General features: G+C 32.6%; 1 protein-coding gene across 4 annotated transcripts; it reads right to left on the bottom strand.

Annotated features, from left to right (window-relative positions):
* Positions 1-12382: 12382 nt before the first annotated feature.
* LOC129293093 (homeobox-DDT domain protein RLT3) lies at positions 12383-23108 on the bottom strand. Of its 4 annotated transcripts, none has more exons than XM_054930896.1 (19): positions 22869-23108; positions 22230-22304; positions 21933-22076; positions 21659-21811; positions 20557-20615; positions 20254-20427; positions 20063-20140; positions 19766-19982; positions 19551-19651; positions 18698-18784; positions 18430-18561; positions 18061-18201; positions 16869-16991; positions 16197-16652; positions 15478-15891; positions 14664-15281; positions 14071-14175; positions 13730-13938; positions 12383-12958 (listed from the first exon to the last, which is right to left on the bottom strand). In XM_054930896.1, the coding sequence occupies exons 2-19, from the start codon at positions 22285-22287 to the stop codon at positions 12937-12939; spliced, it is 3291 nt and encodes a 1096-aa protein (XP_054786871.1). In that variant the 5' UTR covers positions 22288-22304; positions 22869-23108; the 3' UTR covers positions 12383-12936. The 4 variants fall into 4 exon arrangements, with proteins under 4 accessions (XP_054786871.1, XP_054786870.1, XP_054786872.1 ...); XM_054930895.1 differs by having other exon boundaries at positions 21659-21823; positions 22869-23107; XM_054930897.1 differs by having other exon boundaries at positions 21680-21823; positions 22869-23107.
* Positions 23109-24440: the final 1332 nt, after the last annotated feature.

The raw sequence follows: 24440 nt of genomic DNA, 5'->3' as shown, positions 1-24440 counted from the left end.
TTTCAAGTGCCTATAACTTTGATTTGTATCTCTATAATTAATCAAAGTCATACTAGTCTTGTTTCATCTATGATCTCTTATAGATAATCGACCAGAGACATTTAGGAAAATCCCTATAGTTTGTTCGAGGATACAGTTATTATAGTGAACATGCAATTGATATAATAACAAAAGAAAATTTCATTAAATAACAATGTGCATAGTATAATAATTAGCCCTAGGGCACAATTTCTAACAGAATCCTCTATCATTTAAGGGTTCCATGGAGAATAGAGTGGTTGAGAAGTGGATAGATTGATTGAAGATGATCTTTTTTTATGACTTGCACATCTGAGCAAAGAGTATTGCTTGCTATATTACTACTTGAGGATGCTACCAAATAGTAGTGGGAGAGTTTGAGATCGGTGGATGGGTCTCAGTTGACATGGAGTGAGTTCAAGAAGAGGTTCTTCTCCTACTACTTTCTTGCCTCATTTAGAGCTGAGAAAGAGGCTGAGTTCCACCAGTTGCAGTAGGGAAACATGAATGAAGAATAATTCATAGCTAAGTTCAACGAGTTGTCCAAATACTCGACATACTTAAGGAACCATGATGATGAGTATTAGAAGGTCAAGCAGTTACTTGACAAGATGCAGCTTAATTACAGATAGCAATTGGCTCCCTTTAATATTATCTCCTATAGTGATATGTGCAGTAAGTTGAGAGTAGTGGCCAAACATGGTTGTGAGGCTAAGGATAGCCAAAGGAGAGATGGTAGGGGCTGTTTCTCTACATATATGGGTTCTACTAGAGGTGTTGGCAAGAGAGCTGGGTATATCTCTGGAACATCTGGACTGGGTAGCAGTGGTAGTAAAAAAAGGAGTTTATGGAAGGGTTCACATTTTAGAGGTTCCCAGATGAGGAGTAATGCCCCTAAAAGTATAGGTGGACAAAGTCAAGTCTCGAGATAGGATTCTGCTCTTACAGTAGCTAGACAGTTTAAAGCCTTACAATGTAACAAGTGTGGAGACACCATACTGGGGAGTGCTGGACTTATTTCAAGTGCCATAAGGTTGGGCACATTGCTTGGTATTGCCTGGAGGATGCTCCTAACACCGATCAGAGGTCTACTATTCCTGGTCGTCTGTTTGCTGTGACAAGAGAAGAGGCTTCCCCAAAGCTTATTTGAAGTATGATTTTTTTAAGCAATCAATAAATTTCTACTTTGTTTGATTCTAATACCACTCACTCATTTTTTTATGAGTATGCAAAAGGAGAGAGTTTGCATGTAGTTAAAATGCCTTTGATGTTGAATGTGTCTATACCAGCTGGTGCTTCAATGAGAACCAGTCGGGCTTGTTTGAAAGTAGAGTTAACTTTTGGTAAAATAGTCACAAGTGTTGATTAATTTATTTGCCCATGTTGGGGATTGACGTGATAATTGGCATGGATTGGTTGTTTTCTAATAGTGTGACCTTAGACTGTAATAAAAAGATAGTTTCACTTCTAGTGTACACGGCGACCACAACAAATGTTGAAATGGCACAGCCTATATCTGTAACTACTCTGGAGACTCCTAAGTTCTTATCAGTGATACAAGTGAAGAAATCAGTGAGAGAGGGATGTCAAGCCTTTATGATGTTTTGCTTAGTACACAGAGTGCATGATGGAGCACTAGACAAGGTTGGAGTTGTCAATAAGTTTCCTGAAGTATTTGCAGACAAAGTGTCAAGATTGCCACTGGAGAGAGAGATTAAGCTCTCAATCGACTTAATACCTGGTACTAAGCCAATCTTAAAGGCTCCATATTAGATAGCTCCAACAGAGTTAAATGAGCATAAGAAACAACTAAAGAAGTTATTGGAGAAGGGGTTGATTAGACCGAGTATCTCACCTTGGGGTTCGCCTATTCTGTTTGTCAAGAAGAAATATAGTAGCATGAGATTGTGTATAGATTATCGATAGCTGAACAAGGTGACAATTAGGAATAAGTATCTGTTACCCCAAATTGAAGATTTACTAGATCAATTGGGTAGAGCAGCGGTATTCTCTAAAATTGATTTAAGATCTGGCTATCATCAGTTGAGAGTGAAAATTGACGATGTGCCAAAGACTGCTTTCAGAACTCATTATTTTGGGTCTTAATTGATTTTCAAGCTTCTGTATTCCTTTAAAACTCTTATTTGAGCTTATTAAACAATGTTCAAGATTTGAATTGTTAAATTTAGGTTTCCTTTCAAAAAGGATTTGAGAAATTTTCTTTTTTATGAAATTTTACAATTTAGCAATTCTTTAAGGGTTAATCCCTTAATTGCCATGATTTGAAGTTAAACGTGAATTAGTAAGGGAGACCTTATAAGAGACACTTAAAAGGGTATAAGGTATTGGACCGACCCGCTATGAGAAAGATGCATGATACAAGTTATACGCTTATCTCATATGTAACAATGTCATCAAACCCTTTGACCTAAGATCATCATGAATTCTTACATGATGACCACTGAACTTTGACCTAGTCAAAAGTCACCTTTAACCAGGTAATCATAAAGGCAATGATTAAGTTTAGTGATATTCATGAAGAGAAATATGAGTGGTCAAGATAGAATTTGTTTCTCACATTAATTAAGAGATATTATTAGGCCTCTTAATAAGTAAAACTAAGAAAATGCATGGTCATACTATAATGAAAATGGTTTTTTCATTATTATAGTCAGTCTACTCAAAAATCGATAAAGCAATGGTTGGGTAAGGGAGAATGACAATTCCATGCCTCATACTTGATTGAAATATTGCATGAGAAAAGGGATTTAATATGGTGATAGGCAATTTTGGATCATCAATCTTTATATGAATTAGGTAGTCGTAATGTCTTGCTAGCGGCTACTTGTAACTTGTGGGCTAGTAATGTTATTGGTATACTGCTAACTTTATATAGGCCTATAGGATTGTACACAAGAATAACCCAACTGTTAGGTTATATTTGTTACACACTTTTCTTAGGCATTTAGGACTACATTTCATGATAAAAAACCCTAAAATTGTATTATTGGTTTTAAATTAGGGTTTTTGGCCTTAGTGAGAAAGTGTGCATATTAGGGATATTTTGGTCAATTGTACTTTGTTGGAAATTCAAGGGTAAATTTGGAACTTGATATGTGCATTAGTTTAAGGTCTATTAGACACTTTTTTCTTAGCTAATTGGGACCATTTCTATATATTAAAAGTCTCTATATGCATTGATATCACATTTTTAGTGCAATTTTGCTTAAGTATTCAAATACATGCATTAGGGATAATTTGGTCACAAGATGCACTTTTTCACCAAATTAGAGTTAAGCTAAAGGTTTTTGTCTTTTAATGAGCTAAGATGATTAGTCTAATTAGTTTTCATTGATTCATTCTGGGTTAAGCTTTATTAGTAAAAGACAATAGTTTAAGGTTGTCTCCCTTTGATTTTAGTTTAAGTGTGTGCTTGTCTACACTTGTGTCTTATGAGGCTCTTTTCCTTTAGCCATCTTAATACCTTAGATGAATTAAATATTTCCTATCTTAGTTTAATTAAATAAATATCACACTATGATTATTTGATTTAATTGTGATTTAGGTGAATTAATGTGACAAGTAAAGACCTAACTCAAAGTGGCACTTTACATGGAAGAAATTTTGGTTCAAGACTTAGTTTGGCATATGGGGAGCTATTGAACACAAAATTTCAGACCTGAATGGGCTTCAAAATGGTGTAATTTTCTAAGGAGAGGCACACATGAAATTTTCATGCACTTACACACAAGGGATCAAGTTGACTTGTCAAAGCTCAAAAAAATTACAATGTGTTTGAGAAGCTTGGAAGAAAATTTTAGATCTGAATGTGAATGGAATTAGGAGTGAATTCTAAGGAAATTAAGGGAACATAAGAGCTTATCATGTCCATGAACATATAGGATTAGAAGAGCAACATTAGAATTATCACCTAAGTTGACTTGTAACCTAGACTACCCTTAACCTCACTTGACCTAATAACTTGTTTTGAGTTTTATGACAACTTGTTTAGTAGGTCACCATTATATTTTCATCCAATAACACTTCTTAGCTAGGTTTAGATGAATTTTTCATATCATTCACTCACATTTTCATCTTAAAGTTCTCTTACTTCTTTCTCTATATTTCTACTCTCTCTCCTCCATATCTCTTAATCTAACCATTCAAATTTCACAAAACCACCACCATTTTCTTCCTCTTTTCTTCCTCTACATAACCTAATAGCTTTTGCAAGGTCAAATGAAGCTATAATAGGGCAAAATCATGGTGAAGGAGACCATAATCTTAAAGCTTCATCTTGTTCATCACTTGAAGATTTGAAGGAGCTACTAGGAGGACGAGGAAACCTTGAGTTTGTATTATTTTCTAGTTGGATTTAAATTTCTTCTCTCTAATTTTATCTCTCTAGAATTATAAATTTTATGACTTTTTGATCTTGTAATTTCAAGTGATGACTCAAATGATTGAGAGATGCTTGTTTCTACTTGAGTTTTGTTACTTTAAGCTCTAGATTTTGGCCTCTTCAAGTTGGTTCATAATCTTGGTTAGATTGATGAGTTTAACTTGTTTTCTTTCTTGTCATAATCTTGCCAACTTGAATTCATATGAATATCTTCATGAATCATACTCTTGAGCATATTGATTCCTTCATATGTGCTTAACCTAATTGACTTATGTTTGTAACATTTTGGTTAGGCTTAATGCTAGCTTTGCTTTGGCTCACTCTAAGACCATAATCTTGGATTGGGGTTGGTCAAGGTAGTAGCTAAGTCTTGGTTATTATAACTAAGTCACTAAAACCAAAGAGAAGAGAGAAGAAATCAAACTAGCTAGGTTGTAATCAAACAAGAATAGGTGACCAATTCCATATAGGAGTTCCTACTTTTAATAGGTTTTCACACACCCACTTAATTCACTTTAGATTTAGGTTAATTAGTCCATTTAGATTTTAGGCTAATTCTATCCTAAATCATTTTTAACTTGTAGCACATTTCAAACCTAAATTTTTCAACTAAGCTTCCTCATAAAGATAGACCTAGGTTCACACTAATACTACATTAGTGTAGCTTAGTATTATTTTGCTAGGACAGCGACAACCTTAGTCACCAACTCGAGTTATAATATTTAAGTTCATTAAATATGAAATGTGTATAGATTCAATGAATATGATGCTTTACCAAGGGTGAACGAATTTTATGTATATATGTATGCATTATGTATTTGAATATTTATCTAATCAATATTTGTGTGTGTATGGATATATATGTATATGAAATATAAAATTCAATATATATATATATATATATCTAATATACTATACTATACTATAATATATTATATTATATTGTATTACTATGTTAGTTTTAAATTTAGTGTTACATGATAAATTAAATTTAATGACTAACATGATATAAGAAGATATCATTGTAAATGCCTCAAGAAGGGTAGTTGAATTAGGCTAATTGAAAATTTAAATAAATTGCAGTAATAATCATTGAGATGAAGGAACGAAATTAGCAATCACAAGAGTTAGTTGAGTAGAACTTGACACCAGTGATATATTCTAGTTTGACTCCTACCACTTGAGTCTACACCTAGTCTCCAGGAACCTCCTGAGATTTCCAATTATGTTACCAAGATTAAGCTAGGCTTTTTGTTGCCTCAGTACATTAACAAACTTCTCAATAAGTCTGAAACTCTCCCCTTTACAAAGGTAATAATAAATTCCCTTAAACTCCCTGAGCTTAAATTCCTCTATTTTGAAGTAAAATAAGGATAAACAAAGTAAGTTCAAGAATGAACTATTATTGCTTTTAAACTCTCTTTAAGAGTGAACATATAATCAATGAAGCTCTTTAACAATAAATGATATACAAAAGGTAGGTAGACTTTAATGCTTAAATAAACACAAAATGTTCTTGTTGATTCACGTTGTTCCCTCTTTCCTTCATGTTTCATAAATGAGTTTTTTTATAATTGAGGATCATAAATGATCCGTTAGACTCATAAATTTTTCTATTAGAGGTTGCTTGTGATCTGTTTCCTTCTTGATTCATGTTTCCTTGGATATACGAGCTTCTCTAAGATTCTTGGGTGGATTAGGCAATGAAATAGTGCTTTTCAGCAGAGATTTCCTCTTTTGTATAGTAACAGCTAAAAACATTAAATGCTTCTAACAAAAGTGGTTAAAACTTATATGTTTTGGTAAAATAGAAAGAAAACTCGGTGACATAATCCAAAATAGGTGAACTGAATAACTTCAAGAAAATAATTATGTTTAAATATCATTTGATAAAGATATAGAGTAAATACAATTTCTTAAAGTGAACACAATTGATTTTGGATGAAAAGAAGGATTAAAAGATGAGTTCTAGAGACCTTCGAAATTGATACGAAAAATAGAGCATAAAGATTCATAGTAATACTAGTGTTACAGTGTTGTAGCACTGGTGTTACAGTGATGAGCAAACTCTAAAAGAAGGTCATAGCACAGGTGTTGTTTAGATAGTACTAGTATAATCCAACATAAAAAAGACAAAATTTTTTATAATTTTGAGTGAATAAGAATATTTCTAAAAAGATTACTCAGCACCGGTGTTATAAGGAAATAATACTGAAGTAATATAATCAAACAAATATCCTCATAGGAGAAAAGAAGGTACAGTACTGGTGTTGAAGTGTTAGCACAGGTGTTACAAAAACTTGTACAGAACTAAGTACAAGTGCTAACAAAGTAACACCAGTGTTGTCTTAATTCAAATAAGGATAAAGAAAGAATAAGATCGATAGTAAAAAGATAGTATCAGGGCAAGGAAAAAGGTTCGAATAAGAGAAAATCAATTGCACTAGCTTAAAGAGATAACATCAGTGTTAGAATGAGTAGGTGTTATATGAAACACGAATCAATAGAACAGTGAAGATAACTAAAGTAGCACCGGTGTTAAAGCTTCAAGTATCGGTGCTAACAATACTTTAAAACATTTGTTTTTGAACAGGACAAGCTCAAGCACAAGAATTATAGTCAAGTCAAATACTTAACTAATAAAATAGCATACCTTTTGTTATGTATAAGCTTACTCTTAGTCAAATTTGATTAACATTAGGCCAATTAACTTAGGTTTAAGTTAAGAAAACCTGAAACGTACAAAACTTCTCTTTATTTATAATTATCAAAACCAGGGTTCAACAATCATATCAGTTCTGTAATTTGAATTTATGAGATAAATTCAAATTAGATATGATATTATAGATTTAATTTATGAGATAAATTAAATTTAATTTTGTTGGCTAAAAAAACCCTAATCTATATAATAAAGACAAGGGATGAGTTTTTAGTGAGAAAGTCTCTTGATGGTAAAACTCTAAGAGCTACGAAAGTACCATAGAAAACAAAAGAAGCATCTGATTGAAGGACGAAAGATGAAAGAGCTAGCACATTGTTCATGCTGGAAAGCTGCTCGTGTGAATACTAGTAGAGGGATTTGATCTACATTGTTAGCTCCTAAGGTCCAAACGCTTGAAGAAAATTAGAGAAGTTCGATGCTAGAAAAAGTATTTCTTCTATCCACTTTGATTTAAACAAATTCAATCAATCCGCAATCGCGATTGGGATTTAAATTTTAATTTTTCATTGCACTTCCCAATTCAACACTCTATACGTCATTGTTAACCAAGAATGGTCTGGTGCCAAATGCCACCATCGCTACTACCCATGACCAGATTGTCATCATTGACAAGAACTGGACTACCAACTGCGACTAAGACCTATCCTGTCTATCATCGAGGACTAAACTGTCGATGTCAATTGGGACTGGACCACTGGCATTGACCAAGACTTGTTTGTCGACTTTGACTAGGACTTAATTATTAACATCATGTGAATTGCCTTTAAATTTAAACATAAAATTTAAAATTTAAAATTTTAATTAAGACACAAACAAAGGATTTTAATATTATAACTTGAAATTTTTAACATTACCAAAACAAGGAATTGAGGATCTATGAACTTCAAATGTGAGATTTCAAATTCAAATTCTCAACCTAAATCCACCCATCCAAACACAACCTTACATTTTTTTTTCTTTGTCATAATGGTATTGTGTAGTACTTTGTAATCACATTTGATGTTTGTTTGATCATTTCTCATGTTCTAATAGTGTTCGTGAAAGTTTACTCTCACATGCCAGAGTAAAAATCTAGTTACTTAACGCTAACCACTCTTTTATGTGATATTCTTATTATTTTATTTAGGGCACAAATGTTATTCTCAAACTACAAATTTATTTATTTACTTGTTTATTTGTTTCTTCCTTGATTCTACTTTCTTTTCCGTTTTCTTTTTGCTATTCAATTTTTTTTTTGTCGAATGCAACTCTTTTTATGTACCAAACAGATTGTTTTCCGATCCAATAGTTCTCTCTTTTAACAAATAGGGGTAACCTTTACTTATTTTACAAAAAGGAATGATGTTCCATCTTCACTAGTCATATAATAAGATTTGACTGTGGAGGTCGAGAGAGCAAAACTATTTATAAATTGGTGAAAAATCATAGAAGATCTATTGAAGAATGCTATGATTCGATTCTATCTACATTGTAGGCAGAGGGGGCACGTAAAAAAAATAAGTTTACTCAACTTTATATGTATAATATATATATATATATATATATATACATATAAATCATTCCCAATATTTAATAATAGAGTTAAATGGTAAAGATGTCCTTAAAATTTTGTTCTAAGAGCACCCTATATTCTTAAATGAACAAAGGTGCATAAATACTCATGAACTTCTATTAAATTTGACTAATGTTCATTAAAGTTGATAGTTAAAGAAAAGGAAATATATATAAGGTGCAAAAATACCCAAAAAATTTTCTTTAAGAGCTTTTGGTATTCTAAAATCAATAATAATGGTACATCGGTATCCATTAACTTTATAAAAGAAGCCATATAATCAAACTCAGCCATAACAACTCGAGCTTTCAAACTTATTTAGGATGGGCGGGATACCTGAATTGTTATATTTTATTTTATTTTATTTTTTATTTTTAATTAATGTCAATTTTTATCTTAAAAAATTGAGATTTTCAATTGTTATTTAATTTTAATTTTTTATTAATAATGAAAAAGAATTCAAGTTTTGATTTGGCCTAGATTTCTTCAAACTTATTCAAATGGCTTGAATAAATTTGAAGTAAATAAATTTTTCTAAACTTTTAAACTTGATCTTAAGATATTTTGGATTAGCTCCATCGAACTTAGTCCAAATTATTGATTCTAACCTTTCTCAATCCGTTAAAATAATTTAACTTTGACTATGAAGTTCAAAGAATGGAATTTAACAAATTGAAAAAGGTTGTCTTATTTTATAAAATTAATGGATATACATGCATCATTACTATTGATTTTAGGATACCCTAAGCTCTTAGAGAAAAAGTTTATAGGTATTTTCACATCTTATATATGCTTTCTTTTTTTTTTTAATAGTCAACATTAATGGATGTTAGTCAAATTTAATGAAATAAAGATTGTTGCACTCATCATAACAAATTCATGAGTATTCTTGTATCTTTATTCATTTAAGAATATTGGATACTCAAAGAGAAAAAGTTAATGGATATTTTTACATTTTAACCCTAAATAATAGTATATCTAATGCCTCCTAAAATATATATATATATATATATATATGTTTCCCCTCATTTTAAAATTTCTAAATTATGTATTGCTTTTACATTGTCCATGGAGTCCTGTCAATTTGTTTTCGAGAATTGCAGTATGCTTGTTTCTTTTCCAGTTTGGAAGCAAAAGGCACTTCCCTTCGGTTTGGATGCTACATTTGTTGAATAGCTATGTTTTCATCTGAGTCTAAGCCATCAACAGGCATATAACGCATTTTGTGTCATGTTATCATTTGTTATGACTAAAAATAATAGCACAAGTCAAAGTGAATGGAAGTTGGGCTATACCTTGCCTAAATCAAACAAAACGTCAAAGTTAATTTTATAGATGGTTAATTGTGTTACTGTCTTCTGTATTTCAGCGCATGTAACCAAAAAGATTCGAAAATCTTAATTCTTAACGTGGATATTGGACACTGGCATACACAACTCAATGTTCTGTGTAGAAAAAACCTCCAACAATGTAGTTAGATTATATTTTTGTTGTGCATTGCATAACTCATTTTAGGGAGAATTTCATTATTGGACCACTCGTGAGACATTAATATTTAAAATTCAGGACCAATAAATTCTAAAAATTCACTACAAGATCAAGGGACTATTATGTTTTAGCAATGAGTTAACAAGTTACATTATAGTTTTAACAAGTTACGAGGATTGAATACGTAAAAAGTATTGCCAACATGTTTCATTAGGAAATTAACAAGTTGCATTAATAAAATAACAAGTTAGAGTTTTAACAAGTTATCAAAATTGGATATACAAAAGGTATTGTTGACATGTTTTGCTAGTAAATTTTTAAGTAGCATTAGTGAATTAACAAGTTAAGATTTTAATAAATCACTAAAATTGAATATATAAAAGGTATTGGTGACAAAATTCGCTAGTGAATTAATAAGTGGTATTAATGAATTAACAAATTATTTTAACAAATCAACAAGATTGAATATGTAAAAAATATTTGTTAGAAATTGTGATAGTGAATTAATCAGTAACATTACAAAAATGACAAGTATCATTATTAATAAGTTTACTTAGCCTTGATTTAGAAGTTTGTTTTCTTATATATATTTGGCATTATATAGCCAATGAGCATCATTGGCTTAATGATTATGAATTTTTTCGTACATCAACGGGTCTTGGGTTCAAACACATCCCTAATTACCTATGGGTATTTATACTCTTCCAACAATTATCATGGGGTGGCCAGCTGGTGGTAGGGTTCCCTCGAGGTGGAATTTTTTTTTTAAAAAAATAAAGATTAATTATCTTTAAAACATATTTTCAATTTAGTACCTCAATCTTATGGTGCATTTTCAAAATTCATTGGTCCTAATTTAAAAAATATCTTATAGGGTCCTATAACAAAATCCTCTCTTCATTTTTCATGTTTTGTTTAGTAGTTCTGTTTTTTTTTTTTTTTTTTTTTTTTGTTTAATGAGAGAAAAATTCCATTGAAATAATACAAATAACAATGAGATCTTATGAAATGTCATAAATCTTCTCAAGTCCTTAGAGACCTTCCTGATGTCAATGATTTTTAGTGAAATGACTAAAATATCTTTACTTTAAAAATAAAAAATAAATATCAATGATTACTTTAGTTTAAATAATAACTATTCTTTCTTTCTTTCTTTTTTATACGATGACTAAAATGGAACAAAAAAATTTCCCTACATAAATTTCTGATTTAATAAAATTCAAGTGTTATAAATATTTATTATTATTTTAATTTAAATAATGATTTTTTTTTCCTAACAATGACTAAAATGAAACAAGCAATTATAACATTTTCTATATAAATTTTTTATTCACTAGAGTTATAATTCACATAGGGAAAATTGTTATTGCCTATTCCATTCTAGTCATTTTTAAAAGAAAAGTAATCATTACTTAAACTAAAATATTCTCTAATCATTAATATTTTTTAATTTTAAATTAGAGGTATCTTAGTTATTTCATAAAAAATTACCAGCATATGAAAGGTCTTTAAAAACTTTGAGAAAAATTATAACATTTTTCAAAATCTCATTATCATTTACATATTTAAAAGGAATTTTTCTGTGATTTTTTTTTTTTTTTTGGGGGAGGGGGGACGTTATCAAATTATGGAAATATTGAATAACAAGCTGTTTTTCATGAAAATACAATTTCAAGAATATTCATGCATCCCGGAGGCAAAACTAGTTAATAGGTGCGCTTATTTATAGTCAAACCTGTGAGAAAACAAAAGGTTCGACTAGATAGAAGTTAATGCACAATTCTCCGCAAATTAAAGCATCTCAAGTCATTGAATTGAACCAAAAATTTAACATAATAAATAACATCATTTCAACATCAGTCTATCATTTTTTTCCCTATAAAATGCCCAAACAATGACTTTATGTTCAAGATAATTTAAATCCCCGACAAATTTTTTTATAAAAGCAATTGTAAATATTAATTCAAATAATTATAAATTCAAAAATTAAAATTACTATAAAATATATATAAATATAATTCTCAATTTATAATTAGAATTCATGTTTCCAACAGTTAAAATCAATATTTGCAACATGTTTGCAACTTTATTGTTCCCTAAATATTTAGTACTGCTACCTAACATCATGTACAGAACTGGAGCATCGGTAATATTTTAACTAGACAAACTAAACAAACCTCCATTCAAATACGAACAAGTATTAGTCAATGGGCTAGAATCAGTACAAGCCTCAGTACAAAATTTATTCTACCATTAGTTCCAAAGTATTCATTTAAATACAATGACAAAATTGAATTCTCAAACGAGAACATGACAAGCACCGCCAAACATTATCACAGGTGACCTCATAGCAACAAGGAGGGATTACGCGCCTAAAATACTCAAGTTACCTCCTAATTCTAATCTAGTTCTGTACATCTGATCAAGAATTGTCCGTATATATCATCCAAAGAAAAACAAGAAAAAAGGGCTATGCTTTATACACGCATCAAATATTGTGTTTGCCCAATTGTAGTCAGATTGAACTCAACCGAAGGGAACCAACAAGTGCAAATCTGATCCTGACCGATATAGCCATTGGGGAGTTATGGAGCAGAATGGAAAGATCAACGCTTGAATCGAAAGAATAAGTAGGTTTTGCATTTTACTTGCAAGTGAGCATATTCAAAAGGGAAGGGCTGATGCAAAATTAAGATTTAGAAAGGCAGCACCTCCGGCTTGTTCGGAGAAGGGGATTTGGAGGAAAGTTGAGAGTTAAACTCCACCAGAGAAGTTTCTGTGATTTAATAAGGGGAAAAACATGTTAATTTCAGACGAAAAGTCATCAACTTTTTATCTCTACCTCAAATATATCAACATGCATTTCCCTAATTTTAAAAATGGAATTATATTTCATCCTAATCTATCCACTGCAGAGGAAAAACATATTTGAATCAAACCCAAAGTCCAAGTCAAACACTACCGTTAGGAAAGAAAGGTAAAGGACAATTCAATAGCTCAAACATTTTTTTTCCCCAGTCAATTAAAACATGTTTTACCTGTCCAAAAAAGGAGAGGGGGAAGAGTTAGGAATGAGAAGTGTTGACAATATAGCAACAATATGAATTTGTATCTAAAAAACAACACAATAAATTACTTAAGAAACAAGTACAAGGTTGCGTGTGCGTGAGGGTTGGGGTCATACGTACATATATTGGGGAGAGTAGGAAGCAGGGAAGGAGAGGAGACAAGAAGCCCCTTTTGCCTTCTTTCATTAAAGCACATTTTTCGAGGCCTAGAAGGCTAGCATCGCCGTAGCCCCCTAACACATGCATATAGATATTTTACCCTTTTTTTTTTTTTGAAGCATCAGTGTAACATAAAGCATGGGTGTGACAGTGCACGGTAGAGGCAATTTGGTTATATTTCTAAGCAGAAGTGCAAAACGATTAAGATTAGTGAAAACTAACAAACCCTGCCATCATAGCAATTCAATGTGATATATTAACTCCTACTCAGTCATAATAAAATATTTACCTCTTAAATAACCAGGAGGGAAAATCATTACCTCTTAGTAATGTCCTGCTTCTTTGGAGGCTGGACTTTGTCCAGGTAAGGGGCAATTATGGCATCCAATTTCACTAACCATAGAGCAAGAGCTGATGAAGTATGGTGCATAGACGCAAAAGATGCAATGAGTTTATCAACCACACCATCAGGAAAACTAGATTGAAACAACCAATCCTCATTGATAGCACCAACGAAATCAGCAACAACCTACAAATAAGTGAGCAAATATCAGGAAATAAATATAGCAGTTTGAAGAAGAATACAATTTTAAACACTATGGAAAAGAAAAAACTACAAATTTGGGTGACAGAAACAACATTAAGGGGCCAAGAAAATAACCTGAAAAAGCTCAGTTAAAGTTGAAGTGCGTCTGAGTCGTCTAACCCACAGCTTATGAGCAGACTTCCTCCACGCACCCACCAGCGCATCTACAGGCATAACAGACTGTACAAATAGAAGCAAGACACCAAAAAACAGAGATATAAATATATATATATATATATATATATTGTAAACGTTCTAGTAAAGACAATATAATAAGCTAATATAAAATCCCCAGTGTCCAAGAAAGAGAAATAGTAGTATGAAAATCTCCGAGTTGTAAGAACATAAAAAATATACTATTCAAAAGTATCCATGTGGTGGACTCTTGGATCAGAAGTTAACAACAGTAATAAATTACCCAAAGTAGTTTCCATAACTGAGTTACTGGTCCAAACAAAACAAAAGGCAAGGTAGAAAAATATTAATTTTCCCTCATAAACCCCAATCCCAAGTAAATTTTAAACATTAATTTCTTTCCTACAGGCAAGAAACTTGCGATACTTTCAATTCATACACATTGATACCTAAGATATGGTGGAACAGAAACCAGACACTCATGCCCACATCTAATAAAAAATAAAACTTGGAACATACGAATGACAATTCACCTCAATAGCATAAATTGCAGCTTTCAGTGATTGGATCTGGGATGATAAGATTTTGTAATTTGGAGAAGTGTTACTGTCTTCTTTCTGCCTGCATGTGGCTGTGTGGATTGCATATCTTTCTTCAAGATCAAAGTCAAGCTCAAATGTCAAATGGCAAATTTTACAGTGTCTCTCATCTCTCCAGAATAAATCATGACAACTCTCACATCTGGCCAGAGAATCAATATAAGACCTTCTACCATATTTCACAACATTGAGATTTAAATAAAAGGAATTCCAAATCCATGAATCGTATGCTTGGAGACGGAGCCACTTTTGCATTTTTTCTGCTCCCTTCTTAGCAGCTTCAATTACCACAGCCCCAGCTGAAGGTAAAGAGTCACAGACCGTCTCAATCAGGCTCAGGTTATCTACATCAGATACTGGAGAGTAACTATCCCCTGTGATCCTATCAAGATCAGATTGATCAGAATTTGACATATGACATATTCTAGTATGGTTGACCATCGTCCTGGACATAGCTCTGCAAAGAGGGGCTTTCAGCTTCTCCAAGGATGCAACAAGAAGTGCCTCCCGTTTGCCTCTATCATCCAAAAATGACAACAAAGCACATAAAGCCTGCACATTATTTAAAATAATCCATTATTTAAAATAATAGGGACAATTATTAGCACTAAAATACACCAACAGACATATCAGAACACAGACTAACAGATATACTTCCTCTTCAATTCCTACATTTATATCATAGAATTACTGTTAGCAGGGGGAAAAATTCAGACATGGCTGCAAATCATTAAGGTTAGATCTACACCTCATCATTATCGATCACTTCCCAGTGACCATCTTCAGAAGATTCAAAGTAGACTCTCCTATGGCCTGGGTCACACACATTGCAAGGCCCCAAGAAAAGCCAGTATCTATTGTACCTACGGTCAGATCCCAAAAACACTGATTGAATGGGGTGTGAATTGGTTAAACCTATTTCAGTTGCTTTGTTCCCATTCTCAAAGGATTCCTCCTCAGTGTAGATATTTGAGAATAATAATGAGGAATCCACTGCATAGGACTGAGGATTCAATGATGAATGCCCTTCTCTAACATAATGCATTGGTCCAATCTGATTCCAACATGACCCAGGCTTCCTTACTAGCGACCTCTTTATTTTTGCTCCAGAACCACGTAACTGGATGCTCGAACTGTAATCAACAGTAACTTCTGCTGGATCCTGTGAAAAAGTTCATCAAATTTAAATTTATAGAACAAAATCATTTGACAAATTGAATAGGTTAACAAAAAACAAAACCAATATGCATTACTTTCATAAATACACAATGAGTAAAATACTTCGATCCTACTGCTTTTCCCACCTTTTGAGTTTTTTTTACACGAACACTACATATCCAAAACCAGTTTGTTATCTCTCATATTCAATTTTATTTGGTTGCAGGACATCGCATTGTCAGGACATTTTCACTCCAATTTGAAGCAGGGGTCACCATTCAAAGACAAAATAAATGACAAGTACTTTACCTTCATCCTAATGCTAGATCCAGAAGAAAGAAGATCAGTCAGAGCCACTATTGCATTCAACTTTTCTTCAATGCTCAAATCCGAATATTCACCCTCCATCAGTCCAAATAGCCACACTTCTCCTGGATGGCTCTCGTCAATTTCAGTTGATGCTTTGAGCATATTTTTTTTCATCGTAGAATTGCTTACCCACTTCAATTTCCTTAAGTTGGAGTTCCCTGAATCACATTCAAAATCATCACTGCTGCTCCATGTATTACCGTCATTAAGTTCATTATCTACACTTCCAGAGTCTTCTGTGTCTGACTGAATGTCATCAATGTCCTTAAACAAGCTCATGCGCAGTCGATATGCAGATGATGAGATCTTTTCAAATAAAGTAATATCACTCGACAGGGTTGAATATATTAAAGATTCAAGCTCCTCTGTTGTGCTGACAAGGTTCAATTCAACAATCTTCATAACATAAAAATAAAATTGAAATTCATCAGATGCAGAGAGAAATATTATACTCAAATCAAAAAGATAATAGTAAGAATTACGAACATTAAAAAAAAATAGCCAATAGTTATTTTCCATCCTACAGCCTTTTCATCTTCATAGAATTTACTCATTGAACCACTAAAGTTCTAGTTTCAACTAGGACATGCCATACATCATACAGATAGTTACCTGCATTGACTTTGCTAGTTCAGATACTTTTGACCCATTATTTCCTTGTGCTAACAAAATTTTAAACAACTCGCCCTTCAAAGTGCCAGCGCATAAGCCATACTTTACTAGGAGATTCAGTTCCTACAGAAAAAAAAGACACACAAAATGAAATGAAAGATAAAATATATATGTACTGATCACCTTGCATGATGAAAAAAGACCAACAAGAAATAAGATCCAGAATAGAAACAAATAATAATAATAATAATAATAAACAACCATTCTTGAAGCATCACCAACCAATTAAATTTATCCTGAAGAACTAAGAAGAGTGCCTGATTCTTTAAAATATTAAAACCAATAGTAACAAGGGAAGGGGGAAAACTGAATTTTGATCTCTTGTTCTTTTAAAACAAAAATGGAGCAATCAAAGCTCTACTAAATTATAATTTCAATAACGACAGGGGCATATCTGAGATGGAAAATACAGAAATTTTTAAAACAGGACTGGATTATAATAAATGATTAAAGTTTATACGAATCTTATAAATATTAGCCATTGATTTCATTTCTTGAGCTTGTAAAAGTTTATAAGAATCTTATAATAAATATTAACAATTGATTTCACTTCTTGAACTTGTAATTATCAAGGAGTGGCAAGGAAATGGACAAGATATTTGCTGAACAATCTACTACCTTATTTAACACTAAAGCAACATTTCTTCCTCTTTTGCGTGAGAAAAGATGAATGGCAAAAAGATAGATGCATTAACTATTGACTGATTTAGATCAATGAATTTGAAACGTAACTTTTCAATGACTAAGCATAGCACATGATCGGTTTGCAGTTTATCAAATATAATATTTAAATATTATGTTTACATGAAAATATATCAAAGTTGATAAACAAACAAGCAGACATATCCTGCTTAACCTTTTGCAAACAGACAACGCTTTTAAAAATAAAAAGCAACATATTTTTTAGATTATATATATATATATATACATCCATCTTCTAGAGTACTTGTAGTCTAAGCATATTAGACAGACAGACAGACAAGAAGATGTGTCCTATTTAACTTTACGCAGTTAAACAGCTTTTCAAAAAGATGTACCAATAATTTTCTGGATAAAAAGAATATCTTCCAGAGTACTAGCCTAAAACAAAATGTTCAGTAAAGTCTATTCTAGAATTGAATGCATCGAATACCTTGTTAAGTGCTTCTCTTCGCAAAGAAACTTGTTTTGAACCAAAGCCAGCGGCAACCAAAACTTGTCGGAGTATTTCTATCCACGTAAGTGGATTAAGTGATCTTTTCCAGAAGTCCAGAGAATATTCTTGATTTTCAACCTGCTAAATCTTTATTATTAAAATAGACATGGAAAGCTTCTTTACTTACCTTGACTTTAGCAAAAATAGGCAAGTGCAAGAGTTTCGCTATACTGAACAAGAAGTAAGTTATACATTAAGTCACTGTTACAGAATTGCAAGTCCATGGATCGCATGATCCATGGAATAGAGAAAAAAAAAATTATAAGAAATGTGGTGAAAAGAAAGCACTTCATAAAAGATGCTCACCGAGTGAAGCAATGCAAGAAAATTGCATGACTTATTTAGATGAGGCGGAAATCCGCCAGTAAGTTCCACTTCAATGTCAGATAGAAGAAGTGTAAGAAGGGCCACATGAATCTTTCCAAGAAGCATTGAGTCCTAAGAAGCATATGCAGGAGAGAGAGATGCATTTTCAACGTTAAAATCTATCATAAAGCAACAGAAAAAATAAAATTGAACAGGTATTTAAAGATTCTTCCATTAAGATAAAGCCTGGTAAAGAATGAGGTATTACCTTATCATGAAAGGCTTGAGCCAACTCATCAAGAGTGAAGGGGCAAATATTAACAACAGTAGCATATGTATAAAGAAAATGGAATACCTGTTAAAATGAAGCTAGCCATTTTCAGTTTTCCAATTGATGATCATTTGATATAAGCTTATAAGTTTCACGGGAAAAAAAAAAATACAAGATTCCAACATATTATCAAATCAACTTTAGAAGTTAAGAGTTGCAATGAATTATAATCAAATAAAGAACTTGCTTCCGTCTCAACCAAAACACAGAAAAGAAACTTGCAGTGCATCCCTAAGGATCCAACCTCAAGTAATACTAGCTACGGTGAAGTATTCAGTAATTCATCCAAGTCAAACTCAGAAAAAATCAATAAAGGTTTGTCTCATCATACGTCTAAATCAGGAAAGAAATTCACCAACTTTCACTTAATCATATACATAGCCTCCATGTGTGAGCCTGTGGGCACACGCACACACATTTATCATCCAAATTCTATCTACAAATAAAAAATAAAAGCAGCAGCAGCAACACAAACAACAACAACAACAACAAGAACAATAATAAAATAAGCCAGACAAAGTACAAAAAATATTGCACAACAACGATATTTCAAAGGGCACTAATCAAGCATGTGCATCAGTGTAAGATCAGAATTCCTTTCTCTTTTTCTTGATAAAATAATAAAAATAACAATCTGTTTTTTAAAAAGAAGATGAAATATGTTTTATTAATAAGAATTTAAGAACATAAAAAAAGAGAGATACTTATAAAACAGTTAAAGATAGATTATCCAAATGTATGCAGTCATAAAATCAGATCTTTCAAGTCACAATTTGTTGTTTACAAGTACCTTAAAAAGTTTCTTGACAGTTTCTGGAGAGGAGTCCCAAGGTTGCAAACAGATAGGCTTCTTCATCTTAACAGTATCTGGTGGAAACTTAGACAGCACATCTGTAAAAATCAGAAGCAATTGTTGACAGGAAAGAATCAGTTCAGTCCTATGAAGACATCAGAACATAAAACTTACTGCCGCTTATCGTTAAAAAATTATTTCTCCCAAGCAACCTTTACAAAGAGAGCAGCCAAGAATTCCACTGACAGCAAGATGATCAGAACACATATGCATATCTGCCCTTGCTTGTAACTCTCTCATCTCTAGCTCTTCATCATCAATTAACAATGACAATCGATCAAGTTCCTCCTCAGATATAAATCTACCCAAAACAAGTTCACATTTTTCCTTCCATGGTTGATTCTGACTTGCATCCTGCTTATATTTCACCTGACAGATAGGAGCAAGTTGTAAACTTGCCAAACAATTTATCATTAACCATGAAAAAGAAAATTTAACTTTCAATTTACCACTCTTCTTTGAATGAAAGCCTTCCTCTTTTCTTGTATTTTATTTCTTACATTCTGTAGTTTATTCTTTTTCCTTCCCTGTTCAGAACAAACAACCATCAAGATCTATAACTACTATTAACTGCAATTCACAAGCCAGTGCTAGTGCAGGACCAAAAACAGAGCACAAAATTTAAGAGTATGTAATTTACAGCATTGTTTAGGGTTTTGCATGGCTTATTGCCAACAACAAAGCCAATAGGAACTTCTGCAGCGTCTGGATTTGTAGCCCTCCATACTGTCATTAAACCCTTTCCAATACCGTGTTTTTTCAATGGTGCTTTCTTATTTGATTCAGGGTGACTTCCAATTGCACTCTCAGAAACCTGAGAAGAATAATTCAAAAGCATGGGAGGGGAAAAGATCGCCTTAGATTGGTTTAGTGTGCAAAAAAACAAATGATAATAATAATAGAAAGCTTTCTTTAAAAAAGAAAGGGGGGGTCAAAAACTAACCTTTCTCCTTTTAATTGGTCCTTGATCCCCTTGACAAGCAGAAATGGAATTGTTGAGACCTAAGCAATCAAAGATAATATCAACAAGACAAATTTTGCCACAAGAATTGTGAAGAGCGAGCTACAGAGGGAATTAAGGGTGAAGTGAACTTAGAAGATTAGAGATGGGATGAATATAACTCGAGATGAGTTCATTAAGTAGAAAGTGAAAAAAAATTGAAAATGAAGTCCCCTAGAGGTATAAGCTAATAAATCATGAACTTATCATGTCACACCATGAGGCCAATGGTATAAGCTAATAATATATTGTATAAGCTTGTATATCATAACATTTTTACACATCAAAATAATGTAAAATTTAATCAGACCTTTGTGGGTGGGACAAGGCTTGATAAAATTTTAATATATTATAAGATAAATTATAAGTTTATATTTTCCTTTCCAGCCCCCAAGCATTTTGATACACTCTCAAAGCCTTCATCTTGCAGCACCTTTGCTGCAGCCACCCCTTCATCTAAATATTAATGTATTAATATTAATATATCAATATTAATAATATATTAAATATATTAATATAGCACAAAAAATTCAAATGAATTCAGATATAGTAAATTTTAAAATAAAGGGCATATAGGACAAACGACCTAAGTTTCATTCTATCCAGTGTTGTAGTATACATCACCCAGCATAGGATACCATTATCTTATACAATATCTTACACAACGTCACACCAAACATTGGATGCTATTAAAATCTTATGAAACCTTGTCCAAACTATCTTATACTATATTGGGCCTTATCCTATTGGGTCCCATCCTGTATAGCATACTAAATGAATCATAAATGTATAAATTTCTAACATAAGGAAGAAGAAAATGAGGTAGAATCAGAATAGATCAATTAATGGTGAAAAACAAACACTTCCCTTAAAATTGTTTAGACATCCGTCCAGTACATAAGTTATGAACTAGTAAACAACTTAACATTTAAAAAAGGGAGTACCTACTGAATCCATTGCCAATCATCAATAAATAGGACTAATTTTAACCCATCACCATAGTTTTAAACAAAAGAGTAAGTGGAGAATACATTCAATAGCATACCAACACGGTGGAGGGATAGACCTGGAGGAAGAGATTCAAATTCCTCATCTAGAGGAGGGCCACCCATCTGGAACACCTTCAGAATGCAGTTTGCCGTAAACAACTCCTGATGACTTTTCTGCTTTTTCTGCCTCCTAACGCTCCTACTTATAACTGCATTGTATCCTGATGGTGAAGGAGAATTAGCTTCTGATTTGACAGATATCATTTTGAGCATCTCCTAGCAAGAGAAAAAGCCAAGACATATTCTCCACAATGAATCAAAAGTTCTTACGCGAAGAAGAACATGACGGCACTAACACTCCATTCTCTTTCTCTCTCCTCCTTTGCTCAACAAACCAATATTGAACTTGCTTATATGTCAACCCCAAAGCACCCGCAAAGTCTACAATTGCTCTCGGTGTTGGATACTTCTCCTCTGCACCACAACAAATTGGTGGAATTAAATCCCAAGGAAAATTAAGGGAAAACAGGATTAATCAAAAAAATAGATAAAAGTACGTTTAAGTATATTACTGATACAGAGGAACAAGAGCACACAAATGCGTTGATATAAGGTTTAAAATAATACCTTTATAAAAATTATTAAGGGCCTGAAGCTGAGAAGCCGTTTTCCTTTGAACTTTCATTGGCTTATTACAATATTCTGCAAGTTTTAAAAAAAAAAAATCACATAACAAAAAGAGAGAATGCTTTCGGCAGTGAATGTCACGGACGCGATCCTCACGGCGGAGGAGTCAGAGACTAGGAGTAGGACATAGTTGCAGAAAGCTAGTCAAGCGTTTCAAGAGGAAGAGTTTCTCCATTATCGAAGTATTGGAAATATGCGCAATTGAAACATAAGTGGCAGTAAGTTAAGACGAGAGATTATTTGACTGAAAATACAACTGCTATAGAGTTGCATTCAAAAGAGATATAACAGACTGATGGCTTCGCAGAAATGAGCTCATTTCTGTTTTTATTCCAAAGACTCCTTTACAGGCTACAAATACATACACAGAAGAAGTGGAAGAGCAGACACGAACTGTAGATGCCTCGAAGTGGTATATAATCAAGGACCATTTCCGAATTCGACTTCCAAATATACAATTGAATAACACTAGACTCGATATCACGACGACCTTAACTTGAAAGAAGACGCATACGGAAATGTTGCTGAGTCTGTTTGTGTATTCATGACAAGCGATAGAGAATGAAACAACGGTAGTACCTGAGCATGGTGCAACGTTGTGTTTCAGAGATAAGCTTGAAGGCGGTACAGTGTAATAGAGGAAGTGAGAAGTAGGGTTTTGGCTTGGGTTTTAGTATTGGAAATGGGAACAAATATCGGTTGCTCAAACTCATACATCATAGTGCTCGGAATAACCCTTTCAACGGATTATCCAACTCAGCTTATCTCCGAATTGATTGGCCCATCCGGGCGGGGCGGGGTAAGTGCTTGATTCAGATGTACCGGACCATCCAGGTCGGGAATAGTCCTCCCATTTGTCTCTCTCTCTCTCTTTTATATACGAAGTACAAACCCTTCTGCTTCCTTTTTTTTCTTTTCTTTATTTTAAATACAAATGGTTCATTTAATTTTGTCATTTTCTCATCACTTTTTTTTTTTTGCCTCAAGTCTTCAACAACAATTTAAATTCTTTAAAATTGACATATGTGAATTTTATTAAAGTTTACTTTTTAAAGGAAGAAAAAAATATTTTTATATTTTATAAAAAATGATAAAATAAAAAATACTAAAAAAAGAAAGATTAAACATGGGAAAGCTTCACAAAATTTAAACATATTAACTTCAAAAGATTTAAATTACTTCAACAAATATGGGGCATGCCTTGTCAAAGATTACAAGTGTAATGCCTTCTATCATTAACTCCAATCAAAATTAACTAACAGACAACCCTTAAATATTAAGGAACAATTATGATTAAAGAAGAATAATAATTAAATTTACAAAAGATCACTTGAAGTAGGGATTCCAAAAGCCATTTAAAAACCTTATTAAAGTATTTCCTTAAAGAATCAAAGTAGTATAAAAGATATGCAAAATCATGGAAAATAAAAATAGCATTGAGAAACAATCACATAGAAACAAAATAGTCATTTCCACTAAAACTTTAGTGTTTGTCGTGGCTGAAAGTTCATCCACTATTACCAGTGCCACTTGAAACCATTTGTCATGACATGTGGTACAAAGACCACTTCATCACAGCTAAAGGCCATGTCCACTATAGCTAGTTATAAATAAGCCATCCGTCGTGGTCAAACATACATTTGCCACTGCTGAAGCCCTCTGTTAGCATAGAAGAATAGTGTAATGACCCCATCATTAACCCTAAATAACCCTTGTAACCACTAACCCTTAACCTTAAGGATCAATCATGACTTTAAAATTTAATATTAATAACGAAAGATAACCTTAGTATTGGGATCCCAAAGATGCTAAAGAGATAAAATATGACACTTTCTAGAAATTAGAACATTTGAAACTTTCATACAGAAACATGGAAATATAAGGCATAACATAAAAAGGTGACTAAAAGGTAAAACAATCATTTACAACATCTCTATACTCATTTGCCATGGCTAGGTATTCCTTTGCCATAGCCAATTGCAGTTCGGTGTGCTTGCCACGATGGAATACTCACTTGCCACGACTAATTTACAAGTGTTGACTCACCGTGGCATTAGACATCCTTGCCATGGCTAACTCATGTTTACTTGTTCACCACATAGGCAATACAATAGATAGCAAGTTTAACTAAATTTTAAACCTTCCTAATTA

Source organism: Prosopis cineraria, unplaced genomic scaffold (assembly GCF_029017545.1).
Source record: "Prosopis cineraria cultivar Desert tree isolate PC_DT_omini unplaced genomic scaffold, ASM2901754v1 PC14, whole genome shotgun sequence".
NCBI lineage: Eukaryota > Viridiplantae > Streptophyta > Magnoliopsida > Fabales > Fabaceae > Prosopis > Prosopis cineraria.
Note: the sequence above shows the minus strand (reverse complement) of the source record. Positions and strands in the feature narration are given on the sequence as shown.

Bases quoted from the DNA above. Each gene is read 5' to 3' on its own strand.
- LOC129293093 (XM_054930895.1), bottom strand. From the start codon at position 22,287: ATGAAAGTTCAAAGGAAAACGGCTTCTCAGCTTCAGGCCCTTAATAAT. The intron at 16,992-18,060 runs GTATTCGATGCA...TTTTTTCTGTAG, and splicing joins GAAGAGAAGCACTTAACAAG to GAACTGAATCTCCTAGTAAA. The intron at 15,282-15,477 runs GTGTAGATCTAA...AATAATGTGCAG, and splicing joins AAGTGATCGATAATGATGAG to GCTTTATGTGCTTTGTTGTC.